At 52.4% G+C, this 12,407-nt stretch overlaps 1 protein-coding gene across 1 annotated transcript; it reads right to left on the bottom strand.

Moving 5' to 3' along the window:
• Nucleotides 1-509: 509 nt before the first annotated feature.
• Nucleotides 510-10,023, bottom strand: LOC127052979 (snaclec 3-like). The gene is made up of 6 exons (XM_050957160.1): nt 9,822-10,023; nt 8,007-8,125; nt 4,763-4,909; nt 3,052-3,166; nt 2,034-2,106; nt 510-1,345 (listed from the first exon to the last, which is right to left on the bottom strand). Exons 1-6 carry the CDS (start codon nt 9,868-9,870, stop codon nt 1,324-1,326), a joined length of 525 nt encoding a protein of 174 aa, XP_050813117.1. The 5' UTR covers nt 9,871-10,023; the 3' UTR covers nt 510-1,323.
• Nucleotides 10,024-12,407: the final 2,384 nt, after the last annotated feature.

The following is a 12,407-nucleotide window of genomic DNA, read 5'->3' as shown; positions in this document are numbered from 1 at the left end:
CATTTGGGGCACCTCGTAACTTGAGGCTGTAGGGTTGGGCCTGCAGATTTCACACAGCCCTTAGCCAGGGAAACGCCCCAATGTTACCAGCTGGATAAGGGCTCTGGGTTTCAGCCCTTTGTGGTTATAGTCAAGAGCAGACACAGCCCAACGCCTGCCAGAGCAATTCCACTTCAGGGATTCAGCAGAGCCCCGTAGGGTCGTGCTGGTGACTTGCGATGGGGAATTCAGCTGAGGGACAGGGTAGAAATCGCCCTGTCCCTTGAAATCTCAGAGAGTCAAGAGGAAATTTGGAACCTTGACTCATCCCCAAGGCGACACTGCAAGCGAATGTTCCACCTGGCAAAGCTGCAGTGGTTTTATACACCTTTCCCCACACGTTGCTGCCCTTACCCCTTCCACTGTGCCAGGTGCTGCACATTATTAGGTGCATTACGGTAGCACCTGGGGGCCCCACGCATGGCCAGGTCCCCACTGTGCCGGGTGCTGTACAATGACTACTACATTCGTTCTCTTGCCGCGTAGCTTTTTTATTGATTATTTTATTTTGGCCCAGAACATTGGTAGGAATGCCCAGGTACATGTATAAAGCAGAAGGGAGAAAGACAAGCAGGGATCAGAGCAGGGAGTTCTCTAAGCAGATTTGCATGAGCAGAATAGCTGAGTGATGCCTTGCCAGTGAGCGCGCAGTGTTCAGCTGGGTGGCTCTGGCGTCCAAACAGACTGCGACCTTTGTTCCCCCAGCCTCCGGCCTGCTGCAGGGTCCCATTGGAAAGTGGCTCCCAGCAGGAGCCCGCCAGCGGGGACCGAGGGGGAATACAGTCGGGTGACACTTTTCAGACCAGCCTCTTTTCCAGTGAAAAATGCAGGTTTGGTGAAACCGAACCATTTGGTGAATTGCTTTGGCTTCACTAAAGTGTATCGGTCACAACTAAAAACCAAAAATAACCCAGAACAAATCGAAACATTTGGCATGTTTGGTCTGAAACTACTTTCCCTTTTGAAATGGCCTTTAGTTTGATTAAAAACAAACAAGCAAACAAGAGTTTTAATATGGTCACAATCAAAACAAAATTTTTGTTTGGTGCAAAATGATTTCCCTCACTTCTCCATTTGCACAATATTTTTTTTTTTTTAATTTCCTCTCCTAATTTTTCAGAATTCTCAGCAAACCCCCAAACCTGTTATTCGCCCAGTCCTACCCAGGACACAAAAGATGGGATAAGGACACAGCAGTAATTGGTTCCAGATGTGAAGCTACAGCACAGGAAAGTGACGCAGCCTCCACTGCAGGATACAGGCCGCGTCTTCCACCAGGTCCTGTTACCAGGATTGGTCCCTGAAGCTGTAGGAACAGGCATTGCCCATGCAAAATAGGAAGAGAAACAGCTGTTGGTTGTGGTGCCCAGATGTGGATGGGACCTTTTCTCTCTAGGGGGGCCAGTTCTGATCTGGACCGAGGGTGGGGCACTAGCTGGCTCAAGGGATGGGAAATGGGACATGGACCTTTGCCTTGTAGGGGGTACTAGCTCCAACGTGGCCCCAGGGAAGTGGTCCCAGCAAGTTTAGGGGGTCAGGGAAGGGGATACGAGGCCTTTCCCATCTAAGGCTCTAGTGCCAGTATGGCCAGTTTCAGGTCAGCAGTAACTAAAGATGCTCCTGTCTGAAGGCCGTTTAGTGGCTCCTGCCTGAGCTGGTGGATCTCAGCCTGGGAGCAAAGTACCCATCTCAAAGGAGTCACCCACCCATAGGCCAGAGGAGTCCTGGAGACTAAGCTCCCCAGAGACATCTCGTCCCGAGCAGGCGGTGTGCAGGCAGGACGCTGCCATCGCTGTGTGTGGAGCTCACTGGGACAGAGATTGTGTCTTCCTACGTGTTTGTACAGTGGCTGGCCCAGTCTGAGCACAACTGCAATATAAACAACAACAGGGTCCCAGGGGTGCCCAAACAGTCACCGGGACACCTTCAGCCACTGCTAGAGTTCACCTATCTGGAGAATAGCCCGCCCTGGTGGGAGCAAAGCTGGATGGTACCTGTTCCGCAGGGTGTATTTGCAAACGAACGGAAAGGACCAGCTGGCGTCATAGTCGTTCCAGGTTACAAAGCCTGAAAGAGACGGAGTCAGAAGGAATCAGCCCAAGAACAAACCGCCCGCTGACAGGAACGGGCACTTCCATGACTAGGAAAGTCATCTGCATGTGAGAGCTAATGTAACCATTGTACCTGTGTGGACATCTGTTCGGTCATGACTGGGGTGATTAGATAGATAGATAGATACTGGAAAACACTAGTGGGAACTGAGATGAGGCATGAAAAGAAAGGCTGAGAACAATATTGCCCTTGTCCATTGCCATCTTGCATCTTGGGTCATCAATTTCTCCATTGCAAATTGATGTAACTGATGACCCATGCCTGCCAATAATGGGGGAGGACGGAGTGAGGGCAGCTGGCTTCAGTAGTGTTTCTGAGCATGCTCAGTTCAGTACAAGCCAAGCAGCAAATGGAGGGGCAACCCTCCTTTTACCCCCCCCCCCCCGCCCACGTGTCTCCTCTTTGCACCCATGTAGTTCTGCTGTACCTGACGGTACATGGGGCAGGCCGGAGCTGCTCCCAGCCCGAGGTGATCACACACGGTTCTGTTTGTGGAGTTCACTTTGAACTTGGGTCACAATGCACTTGAGTTTTCCATCCTCTGGCACTGATCGGGGTGTACTGGGGAGGGCTCTCCCCAGGAAATGGCCAGACACTAGGGAGGGCTTTTGTTTGGATTGGCCGGTTTTTGGAGGGGTGCAGGCAGGGGTTGTCTTCTTCCAAAGCATTTGGCATAAGCCACAGTCAGGGGCAGAGGTAGGTCAGTCAGTGAACTGAGCTGTTAGGGCAGGGCCAGGGGACCAAACCAGACAGCAAAATGATTTGATCGGACGGTGCAGCCAACCAGCAGGAACTGAATCTGGGCGATGTTCTTCTGGAGAGAGTCAGGAGGTCGAGATAATGAGCCAGCCCTGACCAAACCGAGCCATCAAGCATCTGCCCCCAGGACAAAGCTCCCACCGTTTTGCAGGATCCAAGAGCCCAGGTAGTTCTCTCCTGGGAGGCCATTGGGCTGGTCTGCAGGAAATGTCCGGAAATTGTATTTGGAACCATCTGTCCACATGAAAGTCCCCTCCTAGAGAAAGGGTGACAGTGTTAGTGACTGAACGCGGGGGCCAGGAGCGCTGCTTGGAGAGGAGATGGAGCAATAGCCGGTAAGGGATCAGCATTGTCTCTAGCACCTAATATCCCAGCGGTGGAGGCTTCTTCCTCACTGCAGCCCCCTCCAGAACTGACAGAGTCAGCCTCACACCACCCTGGGGAGTGGGGAAGGGTCCGCCCCATGTTACAGATAGGGGAACTCAGCACAGGGTAGGTTAAGTGACTGTACCAAGGTCAGACAGGGACACAGTGGCAGACCCAGGAACTGAACCCAGGACTCCCAAGTCACCTTGCGCTTCCCTAAGCGCTGGGCCATCCTTCCGTCTGTCAGAGTGAGCAGCGCCCCCCTGGCTTGGAATCAGCTCTGTTATAACCCTCACTTGCAGCCCTAAGCTGACACCGCGTTCACCTTCGCGTGCCAGTGTCACCTCCACTTTGGGATTGCACCAGCCTCCACCAGATCCCAACACATCTTCCCAGGGCCAGTGCAACCATTTAGGCGACCTAGGCTGTTGCCTAGGGCGCTGGGATTTCGGGAGGGGGCGCCATTTTCTTCGACAGTGACCGCGGCGGCTGGATCTTCGGCCGCTCCAGTTGCCACTGGCATTTAGGAGGAGGGAGCCGAGGCAGGGGAGCGCAGGGAGGGCTCCCTGCAGCAAGTTGGCGGGGGCAGCACTCAGGGGAACTTCCTGCCCCAGCTGACCCCTGCTCTGCCTCCTCCCCGAGCACGCCGTGGCTGCTTCACTTCTCCCGCCTCCCAGGCTTGCAGCGCCAATCAGCTTAGGCACCGCAATCCTGGGAAGCGGGAGAAGTGAAGCAGTGACTGCATGCTTGGGGTGCTCGTGTGCGGAGCAGGGGTGAGCTGGAGTGGGGGGGGTGCCTCAGGGCGGAGGGTGGGGAGTGGGGATCTTCTGCAAGGGAGGCGCCTCAGGGCGGAGGCGCGTGGGTGGGCACAAGATGGAAGTTTCCCCTAGGGCGCGAAACATCCTTGCACTGGCCCTGCACCTTCCCCACGTGCAGCAGCCATGCCCAGCCCCAGCTCTCCCGCAAGCTCAGATGGCAGAGCCTGGTTCTTAGAGAGTGAATGTCAGCTGGAGTGTGGAGGTGACAAAACCGCGTAGTTTCCACTGCGCCTTTTCTACACCCTGTATCCCAGCATGCTTTGCAGCTCAGGAACAGTAACACCTACCTCTTCTCTAGCACTTTTCGTTAGTAGAGCTCAAAACACTTTACAAAGCAGGTCAGTAGCGTTACCCTAATTTTACAGATGGGGAAACTGAGGCACAAGGAGAAGCTGGGACTTGCCTAAATTCACCCCAGAAGCAGAGGCAGGAATAGACCTGAGGACTCCTGGGGCCTAATCCAGGCAAACACTCTTTGCTCTACTTTAGGTTGAAATAATAAGCCCACAATGTAAGACAGAAGGAGCCAAATTCTGCCCTCAATCCCACGATGTCCCTCTGGTATAAGTAAGTGGAAATGCCAGTCTGACCCTCCAGCCCCGGCGATTGCTCTGAAATTGCAGTTGCTCTGATTGTGGGTTGTGCCAGATGGGTGAGGCAGGAGCTACCTTGAAAGTGTCATGTGCGCCGATCCAGTAGGCCTGTCCTTTAGTGTAATCCAGCGGCTTGCCCATCAGGTGGAAGATGAAGTCATTTTCCTCTGTGCTGTGGATGGAGGCCAGATGGGAATTCTTGCCATAGCTTTGACATGCCACCTGAAAAGGCACCACAAGGACAAATCACACAAGGCTGCAACCAGCGCGCCTGACCCAAAACGCTACGAAATCAATGGAAAAACGCCTATTGACATCAGTGGGTCAGGGCCCGAGAGAAGGGGAGTGGTCTGGTCGTTGAGGCAGGGGCTAGCCCTCAAGAGAGATGGGCTGAATTCCCAGTTCTGCCACAGATTCACCAGGTGGCCCTGGGCAAGTCTCTTAGCTTCTCAGACCTTGGTTTCCGCTACAGGGAGGGGACTAGGCCATTTGCTACAGGGACAAAAGCCCCCCTCCCGTGGCTGTAGTAAGTATCTACGCTAGAGCGGCACAGCTGCAATTGTGCCATTATAGCATGTGCTAGAATGGCGGGGGGGCCAAGGGGACACGTCCACCCCACTTTTAGAAGTGGGGGAAGAGGGGATGTGGAGGCGTGGCCTAGTGGGGGAAGGGGCAGCACAGAGGCAGGGTCTCTGGGGAAAAGGCAGGGGGGGAAGCATGATTCAGGCACCTATGCCCCCTCACCCTTTTTTTTACAGAGCTTCTGCCGCTCCCTGGTGCAGACACAGCCTGAGAATGTCAACGTTTGAAAAGTCTGTTGGGAGGACAGGCAGAGCTCAGGTCAGGTGCTGTGTTGTGCCAGAAGGTGTTAATGGCTGCCCTCCACCAACAATTAGAGAGGTGGTTGTAGCTACCTGCTCTGCAAAAACCAGACTGTGTCCTCCATTTCCCCATTTTTGTTTTTTCTGACCCCCTCCCCAAGATCAATAGAACTCTGGCCATCGACGGCTAGAAGGTTCCCTGACATTTTGGAACAGATGGCATGTGGCATTCAAGCGTTATCACCTTACAGACAGACAGACCCACAAAGTTGATTTAGTTGGGAATTGGTCCTGCTTTGAGCAGGGGGTTGGACTAGATGACCTCCTCAGGTCCCTTCCAACCCTGATATTCTGTGATTCTAAGAAATGCCCTTGAGCTGAATATAAGCTTATGGATACAGAGATTTTGGTGGGTGGGGAATAATGGCCATCCAAGGAATATTTAGAGTAGGTGAACAGATGCCATCTGGAAGGCTGGGAAATTCCCCCAACTTGTTCATGTGGTGGAGGAGGGATTCCAAGATTCCCCCTAGCAGGAGTCACACCAGCTGCTCAAGGGGCAGATTCACGCACAGGGCTCAGGATTTAATGAGACGTCCGTGGAGCCCTTGGAACAGATGCTGCATAGGAGCCCACGCCACCGATTGTGCCACTGATCTCAAGGGAGCCATGTACAGCGCCACCCGTGGCTGACCAGAATCCAACCCTTAGTAATGTGCCCTTAGGAGCATTTCCTCCCTGCTCAGCAAATATGCCAAGCTGTTAACACTCCCTAGCTCTTCTCAAGTGCTTCTCATCAGCTGATCCGGGCCGGCGCACTGGGCAACAGCAGCTGGACCAGCACTCTGCCCACTGGGGCACCCATTAAAGAGCCCCAGAGTAAAGCGGAGGGGTGAACCTGTGACTACGTGACAGGTGTTGGCTGCAGAAAGCTACAGGGCTAATGAGGCCCAGGAAGGAAGTGCCAGGGGGGAGTGTCTGCACTGCAATCAAAGACCTGCAGCATGGCCGGGGCTGGCCCAGCTCAGCTGACTTGGACTCCTGGGGCTCGGGCTACGGGGCTATAAATTGCAGTGTTGACGTTCAGGTTTCAGAGCCCAGACTCCAGCCCAAGCCCCGACAGTTACAAAGCTATTTGTTGTCCTGCGAGCCCGAGGCAGCTGACCTGGGCTCAGAGACACAGTGCAGTGGGGTTTTAATCACAGTGTAGATGTACCCTCAGCATTAGTCCCAGGAGAGATCTCTGGGGGCGAACGCTCCTCCCTCTCCAGTCCTTGCTCTACGGGGCTGAGGATTATGTGCTATTGCAGATGAGGTGCTGCACTATGCTGAAAAGGTGAGGAGGGAACACTGTAAATCAGGGGTCTCCAACCTTTTTACACACAAGATCACTCTTTGAATTTAAGATTAACCCAGGATTTATCCCACCCTTTCCCTGAGGCCCCACCCCTTCTCCGAGGCCCCATCCTGCTCACTCCATTCCCCACTCCCTCCGGGCTGGCGCAGGGGGTTGGGGTGCAGTGCAGGAGGGGTGCAGGCTCTGGACGTGCTGTGGGGTTCAGAGGGTGGGAGGGGGCTCCAGGCTGAGCCTGGGGCAGGGAGTTGGGATGCACGAGGGGGCTCCGGGCTGGTGCAGGGGATTGGGGTGTGGAAGGGGGTGAGGGGTGCTGGCTCTGGGAGGGAGTTTGGGTGCAGGAGTGGCTCCGGCCTGGGGCAGGGGGTTGGGGTGCAGGAGGGGGTACAAGGTACAGGCTCTGTCCAGGAGGCACTTACCACAGGCAGCTCCCGGCAAGTGGAGCAGCGAGGCTCAGGCAGGCTGCCTGCCTGCCATGGCCCGACACCACTCCTGGAAGTGGCTGGCTGTTGGCACATCTCTTTGTACCCCTTGGGGGGCAACAAGTCTCCGTGCACTGCCCGTGACCACAAGTGCCACCCCCACAGCTCCCATTGGCCGGTTCTTGCGAGGACGGAGCTGTGAGGACAGTGCTGGCGGTGGGGGCAGCATGCGGAGCTGCCTTCTCTCCCTCCCCCAGGGGCCACCATGACGTGCCAGCAGCCAGCTGCTACTGGGAGCAGTGTGGGGCCATGGCAGGCAGCCAGCCTGCCTAAGCCCCACTGCACTGTGGGACTTTTAGCAGCCCACAGATTGCGATCAACTGGCAGAGGCTCCAGGATCGACCAGTTGATCACAATCGATGGGTTGGTGATCACTGGTGTAAATCAACTACAAGTGGTGTTCCCAAGCAGAGCATCTCCAAGTGCTCTGTGTGCTCAGAGAGAGGTAGGACCAGAGGCCGTGCACTGTTACAAGATCTCAAAGCACTTTACAAAGTCAGTATCTTTACATTTTACTGATTGGGAAACTGAGGCACAGACAGGAGAGTGACTTGCCCTAGGTCACCCAGCAAACCAGTGCTGGGAATAGAGTCCAACTCTCCTATGTCTCAGGCTGGGGCTCTTTCCACTAGGCCACGCTACATCCCTGCATTCAGACTTGCCTCAGCATCAGGCCATTTCATCGGTTCCATTGAAGCCTTATAGCAGGAGTCTTGATACTGCACCCAGCCCTCGTTACAAAAGCCGCGGGCGCAGAGACAGTTCTCCTGAGAGCAGGCACCTGGTATGAAGATCGGGAACCACAAGTGCAATAAATAAAACATCAGTGCAGCATGTTTCATGCATTGGTCCCAAAGGCAGGTAAGTATTACACCAATTGCTCATTGCAGGAGAAATCAGTGACATGGAGTCTGAGTAGTTTCTTAGTGCACCTTGTTCGTTTACATTTTATGCACCAGTCCTGGAACAGAGGTGGTCACAAACAGCACACATTCAAGCCCCTCTGTCAGTGATCTCAGCCCATGCATCAGTGCCAGGTTCCCAAGGAGCAACAAACCCTCCTGCCCTTTGCAACACTTGGCCCCCAAAAATAAATTGCATTACCAAACTAACAAGACTATATCTGCCAAGACTGTACTCTGGCTCACATGCTAAGATTGTGCGTAACAGCACCATCTGGTGGCACCACCATAGCAGTATCAATACTCTCATGCAGGGAGAAGAATGATTCTAATGGGTGCTAGAATTAGCAACATTTTGCTTGGTGCTTTACAACAAATGCTTAAAAATGACATGGTACAAACATAAAAGGTGGTGACAGACAAGATTCATAGCAGTCAAGGCCAGAAGAGACCATGGTGGTATTTAGTGTTACCGCCTGGATGATACAGGCCAGAAAACTGCCCCCAAATAATCCCTACAACAGATCTCTCGGGAAGCATCCAATCTTGATTTTGACATGGCCAGTGACGAAGAATCCATCATGACCCAAGGAAGAAGGGAATGGAGAAGAGTTTAGAGTGAAAGGAAAGTAAAATAATATGAACCACATTATATAGAGCTAGCTTGTGGCAGTGAAGAGCTGTGCTGCCCAGCAAGCAGAGTGGGACCTGAATCCGTTGGCACACTGCTTCCCCCTTTTGCTCCAGAAGTGGGTGCTGAACCTGTCCCAGCCCTGGCTCTGTGGCAGATTAATCCCACTGGTGCTATTATTATGATGATTAATTATATCACGGGAGCGGCTCGGAGCGCTCTTCATGGACCAAGACCCCCGTTGCGCTAGGCACTGTATAAAGAACAAGCAGACAGCCCTGCCCCAAAAGCTTACAACCCAGGCCAAGAGCTGGTTGTAGCCGTACGGAGGAGTGCAAGCAAATAATGTGACCATATTAGTCAACAGTTTGGGCAGGGGTCTCGGCATGCCAGCAGCATGACCGATGTCAAGTTTTTGTAGCTGTCATGGCAGGGGAGAATTTTGAAGGACAAGGAGGCGGTTTTGTGGCTGTTTACAGGGAGTTCCTCCCAAGCATAAAGTGAGGAGTTAGGATGACTTTGGAGGACAGGGGAAACTCTGGGTGCATAGGAAGAGGGATGTCATTCCATGCTGAGGTGCATGGAAAGGGGCACAAGTGGGATGGGGAGACAAAGGAAGCTTCAAGGTCAAGGTGAGAGGTGGGGGGAAGAGGAGAAGACAGGGAGCCAGGCATCCTCTGCTTCACCTTCCACCTCTCAAGCCCGGGGGTGAGTGAGGTTTTCAGAGTCCATGGACCTCCCAGTCCTTGGTCTCTTTGCCAAAATCCAGCAAGGGGAAGCAATGGGTGCTGAGCCGGCAGGAGGGGCACGGCGGTGAAGACACCTCTCTACCAGGACCAGGGTTCCCCACTGATTCCACGAAGCCATCTCTGTGGAGTGGTGGTGCCTACAGAACAGTGTGGTTGGGCGGGGCGTTAGCAGCAGGGAAGGATAATGCAACTCACCCCAGGCAATGAAGATGAGCATGAGGGAGAAGAATGTCCTGGGATCCATCTCTGGTGAGGATGCGAGTCAGCAGGCAAATCCCAATAGCCCCACTGGCTAGCACAGACTCCCCTCAGGTTGGACTCTCGGGCTTTGCTCACAGTGGAACACAAGTGGATGCAGGAAATTTTGTATCAGTCCTCTGCACAGCAGTGACTCATCACAGGAAATCCTGCTCCTCTGAACTTCCTCTTTGTTCCTGCTGTGTCCCTTTTGGTTCCAGCAGCCTGGTTTAACTCTCTCTCCATGCAGAGGCCAGTGGAGTAAGCCCTGCAGCTGCTCACTTTATTGTGGTGGACAAATGAAATAGTTGTCTTCAGGCAAGGAGAGAGAAGGCACAAGAAAATCTCCCTGGGACTTGATGAATAGTCATCCTACATCCTGCAATTCCTTTCTTTGCCATTAGGGGAGGACAGAGTGGCTGCACAGCTGGAAAGGAGAGAAAACTGTAACCCAGCAGTGGAAAATTCAGCTCTTAAAGGGAAGTGTGCAAATGGACCGTGCCCACTGGAATGAGTTCCCCTCTCCCCCCCCCCGCCCTCCATCAGACTTGTAACTAGGGAGCAATTTGGACGAGGAGGGCAAAAATTGGGTAGACACACTGGTTAAAAAACAACATGCAGTAGCAACTCCAGGTCAAATTTGTTACATTGTGAGAGTTAAAATTGTCCATGTAAGTTGCAGAGAGCTAATTTGGATTGGTAAAATCCTGGACACTGTAGCCATGGGGGGCGGGGGGTGGCGAAGGAGAGATTGTTTGGAAGAGAAGCTGTGACGTTTGTCTTCCTGCTGCCCCCAAGCAGGTTAAAGAATCGTGCGAAGGGTCAAAGGAAGGCCATTTCTGATGCAACCACATTCAACTGTCCAGGGAAAGGCCATCAACGGGCTGTATATAAAATCTGCACTAAAAAAATAATCAAGGAGGGGATTGTGGCATCCAATCACACTGGTGAGCCACTGCAGAGTGAGTGGGAGAATAATTGTGCTGTTAACTCTGCTTTCTGTGCCTGCGGCCCTGAGACTCTGCCTGAACAACTCAAAGAAGTAACTTATACTGGCAAAACTTATGTTGCTTGGGAGGGGGAGGGTGTTTTATTCATATGTGCTAGTGAAGACATGGCCCTAGAGAAGAAGATTCATTTCATCATGGGGGTGGACGTGAAACCCCAGTTCCACCCTGAGACTGGGGTGTGGATCTCTCCAATACCCAGTAAAACCATGGGTCTGTGGTAGAGCTGTGAGGATGGACTTTCTTCACATGAGGGGACATTGTTGTCTAAGCCAGTCAAGGGAGGGTAATGTGTTTGTGGAAGCCCTTGTTAATGTTGTAGCAGCATTTCTTGGGATCCAATGTCGGGTCACATTCACAAGGCTCCCCAGCACAGTGTCGGTTGCTTCGAATGTCTGTTTTCACATTGTGAAACATGGCCTAATGCAAGGTCAGTCATCTGGGCATAGGTCAGACGGAGACGATGGCTGGGCTGGGTCATGGAAAGCAGCGGCACTGAAAATGGCTTCAGGCTCGTGGTAGATAATCAGCTGAACATGAGCTGCCAGGGCAATGCTGTAGGCAAGAAGGCAAATGCAAACCTTGGCTGTATAAGCAGGGGGAATATTAACTTGGAGAAGGGAGGTGGTGTTACTTTGTGCATTAGCGAGACCATGACTAGATACTGCATCCACTTCTGGTGTCCCCACAAAGGATGTTGAAAAACGGGAGGTCTGTAAAATCTTATAGGGTATGTCTGCACAGCCAGCAGCCAGGAGCCTCCGAGCCCAGGTCAACAGACGTGGGCTCGCACGACGGTGCTAAAAAATCTGTGTAGACAGCGGTGTTCAGTTGTGGCTCAGGCTCTGAAGCCCTCCCCACTCCCTAAGCTTCTGAGCCTATGCTCCAGCCCAAGTGACAACATCTGCACAGCTGTTTTTCGTGCCATAGCAAGAGCCCTGCGAATCCAGGTCTGTCAACTCGGATGCTCGCTGTCATCGGCTGTGTAGACTTGCAAGTAGCTCAATCTATCTTGTTTATCCTCAAGAAAGTTAAGAGGTGACTTGATTATGGTCTATAGGTACCTACATGGGTATCTACATATTTCTTTTATGTGATTTTTTTTTAAATTCATAAATAAACAAACCCCAAGAAATACCGAAAGGTAAATGATTTACAGCTCATATATGCTGGCAAATAACCCCACATTTCACAGGATAGCCAATGAAATTATGCGATTACTCAACTTTACAGCTTGTTGAAATTGCAAGACCAAACAATGCAAATATGAATGATATTGGGTATCAGCTTGGAGCAGAAGAGATAAGCCAAATCAGCAAGTTAGTCACAGTAATTGATTAAGTTTGTAAGTGCATGTAGGGAAGATATAATGATGGGGAAGTAAGCTCGACATAAAACATAACAGAGAAGGTATTCTGTTCTTCTGCTTCTTGTGACTTTTGGAACAGATACACTTCCTCATCAACTTTGACATGCAACTGAGCTTGAAACCTTATAAAACATTTGAGCTCTCGCTGCTTGGCAAGTTCTTTTGCTC

Source organism: Gopherus flavomarginatus, chromosome 5, assembly GCF_025201925.1.
Source record: "Gopherus flavomarginatus isolate rGopFla2 chromosome 5, rGopFla2.mat.asm, whole genome shotgun sequence".
NCBI lineage: Eukaryota > Metazoa > Chordata > Testudines > Testudinidae > Gopherus > Gopherus flavomarginatus.
The sequence above is the reverse complement of the archived record's forward strand: the minus strand, read 5'-3'. Positions and strand labels throughout refer to the sequence as shown.

Excerpts from the sequence above, each read along its gene's own strand:
- LOC127052979 (XM_050957160.1), bottom strand. The coding sequence starts at position 9,870 with ATGGATCCCAGGACATTCTTCTCCCTCATGCTCATCTTCATTGCCTGG. Across the intron at positions 8,126-9,821 it reads GCTCATCTTCATTGCCTGGG|GTGCCTGCTCTCAGGAGAAC; the intron begins GTGAGTTGCATT and ends TCTTCATACCAG. Across the intron at positions 4,910-8,006 it reads TGAAATGGCCTGATGCTGAG|GTGGCATGTCAAAGCTATGG; the intron begins GCAAGTCTGAAT and ends GTGCCTTTTCAG.